Source organism: Pleuronectes platessa, chromosome 12, assembly GCF_947347685.1.
Source record: "Pleuronectes platessa chromosome 12, fPlePla1.1, whole genome shotgun sequence".
NCBI lineage: Eukaryota > Metazoa > Chordata > Actinopteri > Pleuronectiformes > Pleuronectidae > Pleuronectes > Pleuronectes platessa.
In genome coordinates this window covers 2,670,854-2,691,042 of record NC_070637.1, presented here as the reverse complement: position 1 = coordinate 2,691,042, position 20,189 = coordinate 2,670,854, and the positions used below count along the sequence as shown (strand labels likewise).

The 20,189-nt window shown below is 40.6% G+C and overlaps 1 protein-coding gene across 6 annotated transcripts in view; it reads left to right on the top strand.

Annotated features, from left to right (window-relative positions):
• ltbp1 (latent transforming growth factor beta binding protein 1) overlaps window positions 1-20,189 on the top strand; it is a 141,356-nt gene that overhangs the window by 117,650 nt on the left and 3,517 nt on the right. For all 6 annotated transcript variants that reach the window (XM_053436747.1, XM_053436746.1, XM_053436745.1 and 3 more), the window contains 11 exons: window positions 379-504; window positions 922-1,050; window positions 6,334-6,462; window positions 10,185-10,322; window positions 11,854-12,015; window positions 12,467-12,556; window positions 12,982-13,110; window positions 14,413-14,553; window positions 15,475-15,651; window positions 17,174-17,335; window positions 19,998-20,147. In XM_053436747.1, the coding sequence (XP_053292722.1) occupies window positions 379-504; window positions 922-1,050; window positions 6,334-6,462; window positions 10,185-10,322; window positions 11,854-12,015; window positions 12,467-12,556; window positions 12,982-13,110; window positions 14,413-14,553; window positions 15,475-15,651; window positions 17,174-17,335; window positions 19,998-20,147 (1,533 nt within the window). The remainder of the gene's footprint in view (window positions 1-378; window positions 505-921; window positions 1,051-6,333; window positions 6,463-10,184; window positions 10,323-11,853; window positions 12,016-12,466; window positions 12,557-12,981; window positions 13,111-14,412; window positions 14,554-15,474; window positions 15,652-17,173; window positions 17,336-19,997; window positions 20,148-20,189) is intronic.

Sequence of the window (20,189 nt, the reverse complement as noted above, 5' to 3'; positions counted from 1 at the left end):
AATCAAGTCTTAACCCTCAAACAGCCCATTGAATTTGTGAGGACCAGGCAAAATGTCCTCAAAACATAAAAAATAGGCACACAGTTATAGTATTGTTCTGAAATTGGCCCTCATAACTACAGATAGACTTGACCACTCAAATGTCCTCACTTTACAAAAAAGTTCTAACTCTGCATGGTGTATGCTTAAAATGGTCCTCACGAAGATATAAGTACAGGAACCAACACATACACACACACTTCCTTAATTCTAACCCTAAAACCAAGTCTTAAAACGTCATTTGAAATAGTGAAGACTAGAACAGTATATGATTGTGTCTCTAAATGTCTGTTTCAATCTGAACAAACTCTTCTAATGGGTCTGACGTGTATATTTTAGATGTGGATGAGTGTGTGGAGGAAGCCAGGCCCTGTGAGGCTGTAGGGGAGTGTGTAAACAACATGGGCTCCTACACCTGTACCTGCCCACGGGGATACCAGCAGATCGATGGTACCAGCTGCAGAGGTGAGCACTGGAGCTCGTACAGAAGGAAGCATCCTTCCACCACCACGTGATTGTGTTGCTCTGCTTGAACAAATAAAACACACATATCGCACACATGTTGGTATTACGCTCCTGTTACCTTTGGCCTTTTATGTTTAGTTAATATTATCTGAATTGCCAAGTATTGTTGACACATCGTGGCAATACATGAAAATCAGGGGTTTTCCTAAAGTTTGGTTTGGAATGAGTCTGTGCAGATGGGTGCTGGTGGTTTCCTTGGGTTTACTCTCCCCCTGTAGCCCCCATCTTGTCAAATTTCCTCCAGCAGGAGCGGTGCAGTGTCAAACCATCACTGCACTGTGGCATGCACAGATGGACTTACTTACTTAGGCACATACACACAAACCTCTAAGTATCTCTCTTTCTGTTTCCTCCCAGATGTTGATGAGTGTATGGATGAGCCAGAACTCTGTTCCCCCAATGGCGAGTGTCTCAACACAGAAGGATCTTATTTGTGTGCGTGTGAGAGTGGATTTACTGCCAACCTCGACACACCCTCCTGTGATGGTAGGATGCAATGTCATACAAAGGAAAAAAACACACACACACAGACACACAGTTTGTGTTATATTAAATCTAATAGCATTAATAAATATTTGGGAACATATTTAGGGCAACAATGTAAGTAATCATGTGTCCGTTCACAATTTATGATTCAGTAAGGTGCACATTTAAATAGATAAGTAAGTATAAGTGATAATAAATGTGAAGGAAGGTATTCACTTGGTGACATTGTTGCATAAAGTTGTGTGTCATCTACATAAATATGATGAGAGATTTTGTAATATTAGTTTAACTGTGAGCATCAAAGTGGAACATGTAGCTATAAAAAAAGCTCAATAGACGACTTCCGGTCGGAACACCGTCAAGATGGTCGCATAGCAAGAGAGCTCCCGATTGAGCCAGAGCTATAAGAGAAATACCCCCATACAAACCAAATAAATAATTCCGCAAAAAGTGTAGAGAAAGGGGAGAAAAAGTAATATCACCACTTTGAGCAGTAAACGTCGTCTGAAGACGGGGTTGAGAAAGACGGGCACAGCAACAATTAGCAGCTAACAGGGGTAAGTTTACGAGCAGCCTGGTGCAGTGTGGAGAAATGACCGACACGGAACTGATCCTGCTAGAACTAAGAGAGTTAGGGACAATAAAAGAAGAAATAGTTAAGGCGAATGCCAGATTGGAAGAGGCGGATGGGCGAATTGGGAGAGCAGAAGAGAGGATCCAAAACACCGAAGAAGTCATCACGGCTATGCTACAGCTGCACACCAAGCTGGAGGACAAGTTGCTGGATCTGGAAAGCCGCTCCAGACGCGAGAACATAAGGATCTATGGGGTACCGGAGGGATCCGAGAAGGAATTAACCACAATGATCTCATTTGTGGAAAATCTACTCCGCGAAGGTCTCGAGCTGACTAACGACATGCCAGACCTGCAGATTGAGAGAGCTCATCTGTCTCTGGGACTGCAGCCGCCGGCGGACGCGCCGCCACGCTCCATTGTGATCAAGTGTCTAAGCTTTAAAACAAAAGACACATTACTCCGCAAGGCATGGCAGAAGAAGGGGTTTGCCTGGCAAGAAAACCACATAAACCTGGACCACGACTACCCACCTCTAATACTCAAGAAACGAAGAGAATACACAGAGATATGCAAAGTGCTGAAGGAAAATAAAGTCCAGTTCCAGACCCTCTTCCCTGCCAGGCTGCGCGTGAGACACGAGGACGGGACCAAAACCTACGATACCATGGAGGAGGCATCAGAGGACCTGCTGAGAAGAGGCTACACCGTGACAACCACCACACCTCCGGCGACGCTCATGGAGCAGGTACAGCGGCTGACCTGGAAGAGAGTGGACCGACGGGCAAGGAAGGGCACAGCCGAACGGGAGCCGGGATACAAGGAGAAGCTCCGAGCCTTCAGGAAATCATCACCGTCCCCCTCCGGGACCTAAAGGACTTAACCCACGGCCTGAGGATGACGGAATAAACTGTGAAATCGATCATGCACTATGTCTGTAATTAGTGGTGGAGATCCACTGTTTAATAGACTGGTTCGTTCGGGGCAAATTTTTTCACCTTTCATTTTTTTTTTCCTTTTTCCAACATGCGACTGTTGCAGGTAAGGGCCTCTCCCTCCGAACTGAGGGAGACTTTTCCCTTCGAGCCGCCTCGGGAGGCTCAACAGGGTCAGGTTAACAGACCCCTACATAGGGAGTCACAAGGACAAATTGTGTTCAGTTTGATGTTTATTAATGTGTTAGTTATTCATTCCCTGCCGGTTTACGCGGGGAGTGGGAAGCGCACCAGGTTTTTGTTTGGGATGGAGGAGGAAATCACGTAGATGCAAAACAGGTCTTTAAAAATAGCATAATTTAATATAAATGGAGTACTCAATCCAGTTAAGAGGGGGAAAATCTTATCAAAATTAAAGAAAGATAAAATTCAAACTTTCCTACAGGAGACACACCTCAGCGACTCCGAACAAACTAAATTGAATAAATCAGGATATAAACATGTTTACTTCTCTTCACATGAATCGGGGAGGCGGAGAGGAGTGGCGACTCTGATATCCAATGCGGTAAACTATGAACACATATCAGAACATAAGGATAAGGAAGGCAGACTTGTAATGGTTAAAGGAAGAATAGAAGGTATTGTGATACCTTCTCCTTAACGTGTATGTTCCCCCGGGCAGTGTCTGGTCCTTCTATAAACATATGATTGATTTAATGACGACAAAAAGTCAAGGGATTTTAATAGGTGGCGGAGATTTTAACATCCGATTAAACCCGAAAATTTACTCTTCAAACGGGAAATCCGACGCAAAAAAAACATAAGCAGAAGATTAAATATTTGGATGCGTGAAGTGGGGATTGTTGACGTGTGGAGAGAGATAAACCCGACGAGCCGAGACTACTCACATTACTTGCACGCTCACAATGTATACTCGCGCATCGATTACTTTTTTATGCTTAAAGGAGATTTTTTTAGGGTGGATAACTGTGAAATAGGACCCAGTACTATTTCAGATCACGGTCACATCTATATGTCAATCTATCTGAGTAATAATAAGAAATCTACTCTCTGGAGACTGAACTCAAGTATTCTGAACAACCCAATTATTAAAGATAAACTGAAAAGTGAAATTGAATTATATTTGGAAAATAATGATAATGAGGAAGTGACCCCACCCATTCTCTGGGATGGATTAAAAGCAGTGTTGAGGGGCAAAATAATAGCCATCTCCTCATATGAGAAGAAAATTAGGTAGCAAAAACTAAAAAAATTAGAAGAGGACTTGAAAAGTATACAGAAAGAACATGCAAAGTCTCTCAAAGATGACAACAAATGTAAGATTATAAAATTTAAAAAGAAATAGATGAAATAAATACTCAGGAAATTTAAAAAAAAGCTCCTTTTTACAAAGCAACAATACTATGAGACAGGTGGGAAATCATTGAAACTTTTATCATATAGGTTAAGAAAATAACAAGCAGACAGAACTATATATAAAATAAGAAACTCTGTAACGCATGTAATAGAAACTAGTCAGGAGAAAATACAACAATGCTTCCGAGAATACTATAAAAAATTATATTCCCAACCACAGACAAGCAACGACAACCAAATCGATGCCTTCTTGTCCCAGGTAAACCTTCCAAAGATCACTGATGAACAAAATGGAAAATTAACATCTAAAATAACAAAAGAAGGAATTCAATTGGCAATCAGGAGGATGAAAGGGGGTAAGTCTCCAGGGACAGATGGTTTTCCCACAGAATGGTACAAAACAATGCAAGATCAACTAATTCCAACACTATTAAAAACATTCAACTGGGTTTTGGAAAACAAAAGCATCCCCCCCTCATGGAGGGAGGCGGTAATTTCGACCATACCTAAAGAGGGGAAAGACAAATTGGAATGTGGGAATTACCGTCCTGTAAGTCTTTTAAACAACGACTATAAACTATTCACCTCCATATTATCTAAACGAATAGAATTGATACTACCAGTATTAATACATGAGGACCAGACTGGCTTTGTCAGAAAAAGACAGACCCAAGTTAACATCAGGAAAACACTACACGTTATGAGACAAGTCACACAACAAAGACTGGAGACGTTTATACTAAGTTTGGATGCAATGAAAGCATTTGACTCAGTGAGCTGGTCTTTTTTATATAAAGTACTTTCAAAATTTGGCTTTCATACAACTATAATTGACACGTTTGCAGCACTATATAGCAGACCAACTGCTAGATTCAAAATCAATGGAGATTTATCCAACTCGTTCATTCTGGAAAGAGGAATGAGGATCCTGGTGGTGATCATTGTGGAAGTGGTGGTGAAGCCCATGAAAAAAATTTATTTCAATAAAAAAGATCTATATAAGAATTTTATGCATATAGTTTGATTGGAGAAAAAACTAATCAAAATGTTGCCAAATCGTTAATTTTCTTGGTGGCACCATTGCAGTGTAAAACAAAAAGTGAAAATGCATAATTTCTCGTGGTTACATTGTGAGAAGTTTTTTACTCTGGTTAAGATGTGAGAACATGGTTCCTAGGCAACATGGACGCTGATATTTACAGCGGTTGTAAATGCAAAGTCATATTGACTGAGAAAAATTGGAATATCAATATTTTCTCCAAATGTGTTATTAAATTGAAAAGAATAAAATGGGTGATGGACAAGCACAGGAGTGTATGAATCTAGGGTTGAAGATGCTCAGCCTTTTCTCATGCACATTTAATTAGATGTGGTCATTTTGAACAGGACTGGAGCTGAATATAGGATAAAACTGCTGAAGGTGGCCTCACTATGCACAAAAACAAAACAAAGACATGGTAATGCCATATTTAGCCAAATTAAGCAGGATGGGACAGAAAACTGAAAAGGCCAAATACTTTCCAGCTGCCCTGACAGTTCTCCCCAGAATCCATGAATGTTGCTGCGACTGTGTAGAATTTATGCAAGTCAAAAGGAATCCACATTATTATAAACTTAGTGGGTGTTAAGAGTCCAGGGCTATGACTATATGAGGACCTAGCCATTATAGGCCATACAGTAGGGCAATGTGGGACATTGCCTTTTTATGTTTGTTTTATTTATCTTCAAAGAAAGGATTCTTGTAGCCTGGTCTGCAAAAACTATGACTTTAAAGCCTGAGACACTCACAATATCAGTTATTGGTTGATCAGTTCTTCGCCTGTGTGAGAACTGACTGTTGTGGATGAATTGACTTATAAGACATTTGAAACCTGTTGACATATAGAGATGGGCTTCAAGTAATTTTAATGATGTTAGAGACATGTGCAGGAAACAAAGTCGACTTTACTAGTTAACATACAACTACAAACTCGTCAATAGCCATGTCCCTGTACAGGAAAGAGACAGAATATTAGAGCTGAGCTATATATTGAGTATTATAAATATATTTGTAGGCTGACCAGTTAGTATGGTAGGATGAAGAGTCATGGAATCCTGAAGAACTTAATGCAAGTTGGCTGTGAATGGTCGACAATCAGAGTATCAAGCATCAAACTTGTAACCCTGCCAATGCTCCCTGCCAGATATGGCTGAAATGGAGAGAAAGTCTACACTAAATGGGTTTTTTCAACTTCACTGAAAATGCAATATTTAAAGAGCAGCGACTAGGTGTGTGTGTATGTGTCTGTCTGCGTGTGATCCTCAACAATAAATACGATGTTATAAACAAAGTATGGAACAAATGACTCCAGGAAAAAATATATATGATCTTTGTGGTATTTGTGTGTTTGTTCTCCAGATATTGATGAGTGTGGTCTCAATGAGACACAATGTGGCTCTCACGGCTTCTGTGAGAACAGACTGGGCTCCTTCCGATGCTTCTGTGACCAGGGCTACCGGGAGACCGAGGATGGCCAAGGCTGTGCAGGTAAGTGTTGCAGTTTTGTTGCATTACATATTAAGTTGGATGTATTATATTATAATGCATTTACTTTTAACGTGTCCACAGCTTAATTTTTGTATTAACCTCAAGTAATATGCTTACGGTCCAGTCCTTGCTTACTGTAAGTGCTTGCAAGTGACAGATATCTTCATTTGTCGAAATATGATATATACAGTATAGTTGATGTCTGCATGGCTTTCCTCAAGAATATAGAGTAACAAGCCAGGTGAGAAATAAAATGCAGCTAGGGCTGTCATGGGCTGTGAAAGCCCAAATTCGTTTGCAGCCACTGCTGACATGCAATCCTATGCATGTCAGCAGTGGTTGCAAAGTACTCATTGTTTACTTTAATGGAAGTAGAGATACTTGTGGGGTTGGTAGATGAACCTCAGGAATGTACATTACAGAAACAGGCGCTCGATCTCGGTCAACCTCCAGATGCTTAGGGTCTGGGCAATGTTTCCTGGTTCACTTTCTTTATCAGTGTCGCTGCTGGTATTTTTCTCTGTATCACAAACTGTACACTCACTCAACTCCCTCTGTCCGCGGTTGACTTTCCCTCTCTGTGTTGTTATGTCTTTTACATGATGTCGTCATCTGTGGAGGTTGAAACAAGTAACGAGCCAGTTTTGACAATGTAAGGAGCAGAGAGTACAGATATTTGTGTTCAAATGTAGGTAGTGAAAGTAAAAATTAGACAGGAAAATACACACTCAAATAAAATACAGATACCTGAAAAATCTCCTTAAGGACAGTCTCAAAGTATTTGTACTTTAAACCTCTGCTGGTCAGGTATCGGTAGAAAGGCGAGGGGCTGGTTTGTCTCAGGTCATGCTTCTAATGTATCCTGTACGTCACCAGGTGCTTCATTGAATCTGTCGTGTTTAGGGTTGGGTACCGAGAACCGGTTCCAATATGGCACCGGTTCCAATACAACCGGTACCTACCCGGACCGAAATGCAACGCAGATTTCTGTGCTTCATTTCGGTGCCTGAGCCAATTGAATACTGAGGTCGTCGTTCCTACCGCCTCCTCACACTTCCACTCCTTCCTTCACGGGAAGGGGCGCCTCCCGTCGGGCCCCTGCATGAGTCGGGCGCGTCTGCCGGTGGACAAACTCTGCCCGTGTGCGTCAGGGCTTCCGCGCAGGTTTGGGAGGATCTCCTCGCGAGACCTCTCCCCGGCGCTGGCTGGCCCCCGCCGGGTGCATTTCCTCCATGGCAGTGCGCCGCGACCGACCCTGGGTCGGCTTGGAAAGGCTGAGTGCGGGAGGAAGGAAGTCAATGCCGATAAAGGTTTCACAAAAGCGTCTGCATTTTGGGGGGACGAAGGCGGGCCAAAGCCTGCCTGCGACAGCCCCAGCCGCGGTTTTGTATTTATTTTTATTTATTTAAGTATAGTGTAAACTTTTGTTAACAGTTCATATATAATTAAGAGTTTTCAGTTAAAAAGTGTTTTGTATTTCTTTATATTTATAATCTACTTTAAACAGTTAATATATTAGAAAATAAAAAAGCCTTTCTTAAATGTCGTCAAGCATCGTTTTGTGAACTTTTTTTTTTAAGTACCCGTTCAGGCACCGTTTAGGCACCGCTATCGTTTTAAAAGTATCGGTTCAGGCACCGTTTAGGCACCGGTATCGTTTTAAAAGTATCGGTTAAGCACTGGTATCGGATAAAAACCAAACGATACCCATCCCTAGTCGTGTTCCTCCCTTCCTTTTCTTTAAGTTCACTGATCGACAAGGTGCATACTGCCACCAACTCTACAAGTACAACAAAATTACCACATTGATAGTTGGCAAAGTTGAAGGATATAGAGTTCTTGAACACTTGGGAAAGAAAAACATTTATTATCAACATAATAAAGTATAACAACACAAATTACTAAATATGTACTTACTATATAAATATGTGAATATGAGTTTGTGTGTGTCTGTGTGTCTGTGGGAGTGAGTTTGCTTTCAAAATGGCAGTTTGGCCCCTATGAAGGCAATAAACCATTCCCCCTAGTATGTTTACAGAATGTAGCAGGGGTCAGAGAGACATGTGGAGATGTGTGTGTGTGTATGTGTGTTGGTGCCCTTTGTTTTCATCTAGTGTCCACTTCATAGAAGCTGTTCAATGAGGTTGGAGTCTGGAGACTGAGCTGCTCTTCATCATGTGAAGCCTCTGTCTGCTTCTCTTCGTCTTTCATTATGTTGCTGTAGGATGAAGCTCTGATCAACCATCTGTCTTCATCTTTTACTGCTCTTTTCTCACCACTCCACTGAGAAACATACAGGTTACTTCCTGCAGAACAGTTTTGTCCTAATAATGCATCAGAGGTTGTGGTAACACAGCTTGTTCCGATATCCCTTTGCCCAGACAAATACTTTCCTATGAAATTTACATGGATTTTGGAAACCTCGTCTTCTTTTTTACCCTTGGCAGTGTACCACTGACCTTTGTAACATTTAAAGCTGTTCAGTGGACTTGAGCATCTAAGATTTAATTACACAAGGCATCTATTGATATTTATACAATGTTAATCTAACATTTACATTGTCTATGAATTTAGATGATCCATAGAATATATCAATCATATTATTAGCACTGCATCTGTTGCTAGGTCAGATGTAGGCTACACTTATATTTAACAATAAGGGTCAAATGAATAATCCAAAAATGTAAAGTTAGTTGACGTTGTTTACACAACTGAACCAAGACAATAGTTTAAGTTTTAATTATGTTCCTTCATGATTGATCTCATCTGATTGTAATTGATATGATACAGCAAGATGGATTTTTAATGCATTTCACCTATAAAACATGGCACAACTGAAATTTAGGATACAAGGTCATGATGCCAAGAATGAATGATCTTCCATAATCCAGCATCTGCTATTTATATAGACAGAAAATACAGAGATATAATTGACCAGTGTGATGTTTGCAGTGTGTGGTTTTTGGGAAGCAGCCGAGTGCCCATGTGATTCAACAAAATTTAACTCAATGAATAACCACACACAATTGCACTGTTATGTGGCATATCTGAAAATAGAGGCGCCACACTAATCAACATATCCTTCCCGCTGCTTTCAGATTCCTAAAGGGGTTAAACTGAATGAGGTGATTTATTATAGCACAATGCAGCTAGATTAAGATTAAGATACATTTATTTCTCCCAGACACATGCGCACAGGCACAGACATGCACAGGCACACTCATGCAATGTAGGACATTTAACCTCTGCTTTTAACCCATCTGGTGCAAGACACACAGAGCAGTGAGCAGCCATGTACGGCGCACGGGGAGCAGATGTTGGGGGAGTGAGGTGCCTTGCTCAGGGGCACTAGACAGGTTGGGAGAATCCTCTTGGATTTTTGGACAGATCAATCCAGGTTCCTCTTTTTGTTGTTTCTCCGTGGAGTCGAACCAGAGACGAACCAGAGACCTTTTCTGTCCAAAGTCCAAGTTTCTGCCACTAGTCCACATCCTCTCCTACTGGTGCCCCCCCCGCTCACACATACACACACAATTTTTCGTAACACTTTAGCTTTACATGCATAATCACCACCCAAGGTATATCTGTTATCCCTTTATATCTCAGATTACCCAAATTCACAGATGTTCCATCCAAAGACAGGCAGACAGACAGGATCTATGTAGTCTTTAATTCTTTAATCCGTCTGACCAATAACTTTATGTTTTGTTCCTTCTCAACAGATTTGAATGAGTGCGAGCTGCTGAGCAGTGTGTGTGGAGAAGCTAAGTGTGTGAACTTGGATGGTTCCTTCCGCTGCATGTGTCCCAGCGGCCAGGACTATAACGTCATGATCGCCAAGTGTGAGCCTGTTCCGACAGGTGAGCAACCCGAGGACATCAGGGTGTACTGCTACTACCAATTCTTCATACAATTTGTTTAACGGAGCTACTTACACAATATATCAGTGAATAGACACAAGACAAGACAATTCTCTTGTTACTGCTACAGAAGACCAGGAAGCCAGATGACGTAAACAACGATGAGTCTCCTTTAGCCAATCACATTACGTAACAGTACACTCATGAAAGGATTACATGATTCAAAAATTAAATCCAGACATGAATGTGGACTGTTAGATGGTTTATATAAACAAAATAATCCTTTATTTATCAGCAATATCTTAATAAAGAATGTCTGGCTTCATGATGAATGAAGCCAGTGTTATGATGGTACGACGAAATCCTGTAATGGGAAATTTAAAGAATGTATATTCATACACAAGAACTCCATTAACACAGTTCTGCCATCAAGCATTCAACCCTTATATTCAATGTAGTAAAGAAGGAAGGTAGCAGCACATCTTCACATGCTTATGTATTTACTTAGTCATTTACTGTTATATACTTGATGATATCCTACTCTGTAATGTTAGTTTGGAACTCTTCAGGTTGAACGCAATTCTTTAAACATAATATAACTAGTCCAGGGTTAGGGTAACCTTGGGTAACCACATGTTATTATCAGTCTGAGATAATCTTGTTATATCTCAACCAGCTAATTTGATTTATTTGTTAATCCTGAATTTCAGTTATCTTTAACAACATTAGGCTTTAAAAAAAATTAAATAAGTAGAGAGTTGAAACCACGTTCAGCATTCATATAATTGTTTGAATGACAATCATGATATTGCAGTGAGTGTTATAGGCCCCTTAGTTCATTGCACTCTTCCTCGCTGTTGAACATATTACCAGTCAAAGACTGAGCTTCAGGGCCAACTGAGATGTGATTAAAGTGACATCTCCAATAGACATATAAGTGACGTTTATAAGTTCTAATCATCAATCTGAGTTTCGAGCAAACAGAGATTTTTATTAAATAATTCACAAAAGGTTTGTGTTCAAATCCGTTGTTGGGTTCAATTAAATGTCATATGTTCTGTTTGCATTGGTCCCTTCAGATGATGTCTTTCAGCTCAGAATCCCAATTTATTATAAATATCTATATATATATATAGATATTCTGCAATCTGTATTATGTGGTCCTTACAACGGAATAATTTTCTTTCATACGTATGACATGTACAGTATAACATTGTGTGGAGGGGCACTGGTATTCAGTTGTGCTGCAGAAACAACTGTCTTGATTTCACATCATTGACAACCACTGAGCTGAATACATTGTATATCTCCCATCTGATCCTTGGCACTTCCTGTGTGTGTGTGTGTGTGTGTGTGTGTGTGTGTGTGTGTGTGTGTGTGTGTGTGTGTGTGTGTGTGTGTGTGTGTGTGTGTGTGTGTGTGTGTGTGTGTGTGTGTGTGTGTGTGTGTGTGTGTGTGTGTGTGTGTGTGTGTGTGTGTGTGTGTGTGTGTGTGTGTGTGTGTGTGTGTTCCTCTCTCCTTCTTGCTTCAGCGTCGTCGGTGGAGCGTAAGGAGTGCTACTATCATCTGAATGATGAGAACCTGTGTGAGAGTGTGCTGACCAGCCACGTCACCCTGCAGGAGTGCTGCTGCACGCTGGGAGCTGGCTGGGGGGACAACTGTGAGGTACATCCCTGCCCTGTCAATGGCACAGGTGAGTTAGGGGAGGAGGAGATACAATCATAACACATTGATACACTCAGTATTGTGATATATATCAGTAGAATTATATACCATAAGATTTTAGAATCACATTTTATTAATTATCATTTTAAAAACCCTTGTGTGTCGTTGGTTAATGAGGTGTACCACCGCAGACAGACTTATCCACTGCATATACCATGTCCCTGATCTTTGAATGTGGGTAAATGAATTTCATCGAGTATTTTACTCGAGCCTGTGATATGATATGTTGTACATGGTCCAATCAGAACAAAGGCCAACATTAACCATGGCTTGAATCTGTGTATTTAAACAGTTAAGCAGGAACTAATCTCTTCTGTTAGCCTGCATAGTGAGGTATACCTGATAAATTGCCCTTACAGTATATACCTGAGACATACAAACATGCCAACCTTAATACTTCAATTTCTGTCCCCTTTCAGACCACTTTAACCAGATGTGTCCATATGGAAGAGGTTTTTTTCCCAGTGCTGACTTGCTGTATGGAGTACCCACTGCTGACACTTACAAAGGTAAGACAAGACCTCACATGTAGGCTACATAGCGGACCCTGTTCTAGTTAGTTATATTCACATAATAACTCTATTGTCTGGATTTGCACTTTCACACATGCAGCACATAACTGGTCTTGTGTCAGGTAGGTTCACACCTCCTGGAAAATAAGAGAGGAACGGCATGTGACTTACAACACTGGTTTCAAAAACTGTCAGTGTTCTCCTGTTTGCTATTGGAGAGGAGGGTCCTATTGTATTAAGCACACTATATTTACCCTGCATGAAATCACCAAAACTATATTGACTGTATTTGTCACCCTCTATAAAATGTTATTATTTTGCTAACCACAAATTCAGATAGAGAGTCTGAGAATTCAGATCCACATGACTGCTCTAGTAGAATAGTAGAATAGTAACATGTGCTGCCTTCTCTCTGCCTGTAGATGCAGATGAATGTACACTGTTTGGCCAGGAGGTGTGTAAAGGAGGCTTCTGTCTGGATACTGTGGGAAGCTATGAGTGTTACTGCAAGACTGGACAGGACTACGACCCTTCCAAGCTGGAGTGCAGAGGTCAGGGTTTGCTTATATGATAATGTCTGTGCATGTGAATAATGTCCACAATTGAAAATATACGATACTATACTTCATTATGATAAAAAAAAAAAAATGTAAACAAACACTTTTGTTGACTGTCCTGAAAATACAAATGCTATAGTATTTGTAATGATATTGTTCAAAGAAAAGTGGTCTCGTTATCTTCCAGGGATGTGGCATAGTCACTAAGACTGCTGTGAAGGAGAAGAAAGCTCCCTCAGTCACAAAATAAATTGAGACTCTTTGCTTGGTCACTTCTCTTTAATTAGCTTATAACAGACAAAGAACTATCCTTCCATTACCTCAGCTTCCTGGCAGACTCTCAGTCTCCTCTATCTCTTCTCTCCACTTCTGCCTGCATTGGCAGTGAAGGCAGAACTGTCTCAAACTGTCCTTTGCTGTACTGTAGCTCACGCTGTGTCTTTTTATACTCACATGCCCTGAAAACTGGCCCCTGTATTCAGCCTAAAGGTGTAAGAGAAGTCAGAGCTTTCTGTTTTTTCATCTGTGGTGGCACCATGTGTCAGGGCATTCAGTTGTTATGCAATCCAATCGCTCATCTGAGCTTCCATCATAGCCAAATATTTAGTGACCTCTTTGTCCCTAATAACTTTTCATAAGTCACCTCCTGCTGACAAGGTGGCACATTTTGGACTGCAGCTTCAGTCAAAATGGAACCACTTGAAGATATCTTTCAGGTGGCTCACATGACTATTGTAACCAGGGTAAATCACAACCATATTATTCATAATAAATCAACAGTGAGTCATTTACAATGTCCTCCAAGCGACTTTGCATCTGCCTTTGTAACGTGTCCAGAGTGTTAAGCAGGCCAAATAATTTGAATTCATACTGGTTGAAAGTTGTTGTAAAGGCAGTCTTCTCTCTATCAGAGAGATTTCGACATACAAGTAGCTATTAAATAGCTGTACTTTATTGATCCCAATTTGAGAAATTATTGATTTAATAATTATTATCATTATTTCATTGAATGAAATGAACCTTGAGCTAATATTTTTATTATCAATTTATTATTCTCTATTGAAACAGACTCAGCACAAAAGTGATTTCACTCTGCATTTCAGTCCTGCAAATTACAATTTGGAACACATTAACGCGGAAAACACACAAAGAAAGCTGGTTAATCCTGTCAGTATGCATTTGTGTGTATGTCTATGTATGTCCATGTAATACAGGTTGAGATAATGCAGATGGTATGATAATTTGGTTTTGTTGAGTTGGTTTTCTCAGAATTTTCTCTGTTTTTCTTTTCTGTAGACATCAATGAGTGTCTTGATGAGTCTGTGTGTGTCGGTGGACAGTGTATGAACACAGATGGCTCATTCATGTGTTTCTGTACACATCCAATGGTGTTGGACCCCAACAGTAACCAATGTGTCTTCATTCCTGAGGTGGCCGGTAAGAAACCTGCATATTCTTCTTATCCCAACAGAGTGTCCGTGAAAAATAGTCACACTAGACAAGCAAGAAAATTCTAGACAAAAAATGTAACTAAGTCTCAGACACAATTTAGCCAACAACTTTATAACGAGTTTCACGAATTTAAATCTCAGTAAAGACAGCCATGCTCAACCTCAGACTCCTCAAACCATCAATATTATTCTTGAAGCCTACTGAGAGCACAGCTTCAAACCCCTACCTGAAAAATGTATTGTCCAATTCTGATTGACTACACTGACATCACTCTACCGTTTTTTTCTGGGACACTAGAGAAGTTTAGCCTCAGACTAAAACAGGTGAAGTGCAGTCAGGCATCCTTAAAAGCCACTTTCCTCAGATTGGCTTGACATCCACTCAAATGTATACACAGCCAATGATATGCTAGAAAAGGCCAAGCTTTAGGAAATTTTTGTCAAAGTTTTACAAAAAAATGTGTCTGAAACCTAGTGACAGAAAATAACTGATTGAAATTGAAACTTCTCGAAACCATGTGTACATGTTTGAGGCTGAATCTGATCCAGTGTGTGAGTGAACAAAAGTAAAGAGACAAAGGTTACAGGACAATGTCTCAACTCAGGGCATATTACATCCATATTACCTGCTTATTGTGCAACACAGTGGATTCAATCTTTCAGTCAATATTTGTGAATTATAGAATAAATTATAATATATCATTAGCTGTCACTAAAATGACTGCATAGTTAACCTGCACTGTCAGTTAATTTTATGCATTTATTTTATTTGAATACATTAAAAGACTATAATACATGTTTACCGTAGACTGTAATGGGAGATTGAGCTGTGCTTGGAACAGATTATCCTTAAAAGAAATCTGTCACAAGCTGACATCATCTCGTCCTGTTGTGTATATGTTTACAGAGCAACATGAGATAGAGCAGATCGACTACCAGGGGATCTGCTGGCAGACGGTTACAGAGACCATGACGTGCACACACCCACTGGGTCGCAACAGGAAGACCACATACACAGAGTGCTGCTGTCTGTACGGAGAAGCCTGGGGCATGGACTGTGCCCTCTGCCCCCCGAGAAACACCGGTACAACTATACAACACCTTGCACACACATTCACACATACACACTATCAGGGCAGGTTCAAGTTCACCAAAATGTACTTGATTTACATTGTGCATGTATCATTAGTGTTGATACAAGCTGAATATGAATTGGTTTATTACGTTTCAGATATAGACTGTATAAGAAGATGGAGGACAACAATTCTCCACTTCCTTCTACTATTAAAAAATAAAGCCTAAATATCCAGGATTTAAATGCCGCCATCTACACGGGCTCGACCAACCGAGAGTCAGCTTAAGCTGTCAGTAATGACATTGTATAGCGTCATGTTACAAATGAATGAAAGAAACGATCTTACAGAAAAGATTATTCGAAATGTATTTTGACATAGTTTGGTCCGTGTCCCATCCATTAACATCGAGGAGCCAGCCACCAGGCTTTCGGTTCACTTTAGGAGAGTAATTATGACATCCATCTTCCTAAACAGCTGGTTTGTTAATGAAGTTCATAATGGAAAAAGCACCAGTGGGCAGCTGTGGCTCAAGAGGTAGAGCAGGTCGTCCACTGACAAATGGTCGGTGGTTTGATCCCAGTCTAGCCCGTTCCACTAGGTTCAGTGATCAACACTAGAAAAGCGCTATATAAATACAGATATTTACCGGTCAGATAATTTGCAGCAAGCATAAGACCTAGTGTTGATCTTTACATTTACCCAACCTATTAGTGAACTATTTCACTTGCTCAGATGTTTGATAGCAGCATGTGTTACAACATGCATACAGATTTATGCTGTAAAATCTGTCCATATCATCCATCAGAATCAGGGCAAGTGACATTACATTATACCAATACACATGGTTAATGGACTGAATTGATATGTTTCGTTATAATGCATTTATGTTACACTTTCTAGTTTATTGACCACTCTAAGCAGTTCTTAGTATAGGTCACATTCACACATGCTTTCATACAGTACAACTTACTCAATCCCTTCTCTAACGGACACACACACACACATACACACACACTCTAATAGTATATCATTGGGGTAATTACGTGTTCAATATCTTGCCCAAGGACACTTTTAACATACAGACTGGATGAGGCAGTGATCGAATCACCGACCTTCATGGAATAAGTAGCTGTCCGGATGTTGGTTAGACTTCATTTCTGTAATAGTGTATACACACACACCACACCAGATCAAACGATGTGATTTGTGACCCTGTCAGTTTGTTGTATTGCTGATTTAAATTTTAAATCGTTAGATGAAGAATATTTAAAATGTCACTTTTGTCACACATGCACACAAAAATGTTAAATGGGGATTCATTTTAAAACTGGCAGCCCTGAACTTTGATATTCACTGTTGGTGAGTATGCTGTGGATAAGTATCCTCACACACTCTTAGCCATTTAAGTGCCTGTGGGAACACAAATCCCTTCATTATATTGATGATTTAACCAAGAATATTAGGGTTTTACAATGACATAGCGGTTGTTGCTGGTATTTCTTACTTTTTCTTCACTTCACTCTCTCTCAGAGGATTATGCATCCATGTGTAACATACCTCTGGGTGGTGGGCGACGGCCATATGGCCATGATGCCCTCACTGCTGGCCCAGACCATGAATATGAAGTGAGGCCAGACTACTCTCCATCACCTGAGCAGGAGGCTGTCCTGCCCTTCTATGAGAACCAGGAGCGTAAGTATTTGCATTATATGTTTCCTTTATATTAACAGCGGGGAACTGGTTTGGACAAAAGACTAGACAGCCATCTCTTTATTTCATTATACAGCTGTTAAGCAGCATAAACTAAAAGCCCTCAAAACAATCATAAAGATGAATCAACACCTTTTTGAAACAGTTAGAATGTTCCTATTATAACCTTTACCTGCTTCTATAATTTGGTTTAATATTATAACTAGGGCTACGTTGTAGCACTAACGGGCCCGAGCACAGGCGATTTCAAGTCTGTTGCGGTCGGTGAAGAGAGAGCGATCGATGACCAAGCGCAGGTCTCTGCCTTTCGTGCGTTTTAAGCTCTGCAGCAAGGATAAAAGCATTACTTCCTGTAGCCAGCAGGTGGCGCTATGATTTTAAGTCATAGTGTCTTTGTAGATGTCATCAGGTTGCGACTCTTGTCTTACATGTCTAGTTTGGACTAGATTGGACCAAATATGTCCAAGATACAGAAGCTTGTGTTTTGATGGCGTGTAATCAAACTTTGACGCCACTCCATGGTCACACCGTGTGAGTAGAAATCGATCTTTTAATAACTTTTTATCTCCATAGTGTTGTGATGACACTCAACAAAATGTTATGTTGATCTGATGAAAGCTCTACAACAAGTTCATCAAAATAAAAGTGTGGAATATGGCCAAAATGGCCACCAAATCCAATATGGCGGGCTTCCTGTGTGGTTTATCATATCTGTCCAAGAGACTTATTTCTTTGTCATGAAAAGACACATGTCCCTATAGATTTTAGTTGAAGTAGGCATATCGTAGTGCCGGGGCTGCCCTTTAGGGGGAGCTAGTCAGTTATTTTTTTTGGGGGGGGGGGGGGCTGTTGCTACACACATGTAGTTTGACCCATGAACACGGAAGCTACAGCGATTTCGTGTGTCATGGCGGGCTGATGAACTTTGATGCCACGCCATTAATAATCCGCATAATGAAAAGTCAGAGTAATCTTATGGCTACATTAACAATGTCCAAAAGACGGCTGCCCTCACTCCAGACCAGCAACCAGGTGAAGAACACCTGGTTGGATTTTGGTGGTCGATTTAAGGACAGAAGTGCAATAGATGTCAGTTGTAGGAAAACATAATTAAGATTAAAGTTTTTAGCATCATTGATGAGGGTAAACATTTTGAAGAATAACTTCAATACTATATGTCAAGCAGTCCTGCTGCAATCATAGTCTATGGTCAGCAGCCAGCAAGATCATGATCCATCATCCAGATCGGATCCACTATAGTCCACAGTCATTGTCCACTGCCGCTTATTAGGATCCATCATCAGCCGCCGCCTCGGCCGTGGTCCATCACCATTATATGATGCCAACGCGACACAGGATCCGCCATTACTACTACGATCAGCCCGCAAGATATAGAAACCGCCATACTGGATCCACCATTGCGACCTCTGCTGCGCGATCCACAATCGTAATCCATGGTGCGGCCACAGCGGGCCCGGATCTGCGGCCGATAAAGCAAAGGGACTCTGGGGAAGGGGTCAAGTCAGTAACATGTACTGATGAGATATGACTTACTTCGATGTGATAGGGATGGAGAAGAGGAAGGAGAAGCTGGAAAGAGAAGCTCCTTGTGTCATGTGTCATAAATTCCCTTTGCGTCTTAGTGTCATCAGGGGTTTTTGCCTCGTAATCAATGATACAATGATACAATGATACAGGCCGAACTTGGGAGTACACTCAAATCAAATCAAAGTTTATTTTCACATGCACCAATGACAGCGTCATCGGAGCAGTGAAATTCTTGTGACATGGCATGCAACATCTACGCAGTAGACGACTTTACAAAATAGAAAAATAACATTCTATATAACATACAACATATAACATTGTAACATATAACATTGTAACATATAACATAGTCAAATGAAGCAGCAGTTTACAGGGTGAAGGAGTGGGGAATATTAAATTAAATAATATGAATATATGTGAAGTAAGTGTATTTGTATGAGTGGGGGAGCAGAATGTAAATGGTGACTGTTCAGAGGGTCAGTGTTGAGGCTGAGGTAAATCAAGGTAAATCTGACTGGCTACTGGTTTGTATGGTAGTACGATGAAAACCATGTGGCCCACTCAGTAGATCAGCCATCAATACCGCTATGCATTTTTAAACTAAACGCTTCCTATTTTAGAACATAGGAAAAGTAATGTTCTGCCGCACTAATTAGCTCTAACTATAAGCTTTATCAAAAAGGAAGGTTTTGAGCCTACTCTTAAATGAACAGATGGTGTCTGCCTCCCGAACACGATATATCAGGAATGCCCATTTGGTACAAATGTTCAATTGGACTCAAGGATTACCTGAATTAGGTGGTCAATGGTCAATGTCACTGTAACTATTCAAAACACATGGCTTGTGAATGCGATATATCTCAGGATGGTTAGGGTTAGGCACACATGGATTAAACAATTAGTTCATGCTGTGCCAGCACACCTGTGTGAGGGAAACTTTAGCTAATTTTGCTTGATGGTGGACAATTTTTACCATAAGCTTAACACTGTGGTAATCAACCTCTGTTTTACTGATGGTTTAAACTATCTTTCTTGTTAATCAAACAAACAAAAGTGCTATCTATTGAATACTGAATGTTGTCTGTTTTTGTTATAGATCCATTCAAAGCATTTGAGGGTTTGCGAGCAGAGGAGTGTGGGATACTGAATGGCTGTGAGAATGGCCGGTGTGTGCGGGTTCAGGAGGGATACACCTGTGACTGCTTCGATGGATACACCTTGGACCTGTCTCGCATGACCTGCATTGGTAAGAGAGCAGCCACACACAACAAAACGAAAGAAAAAGGAA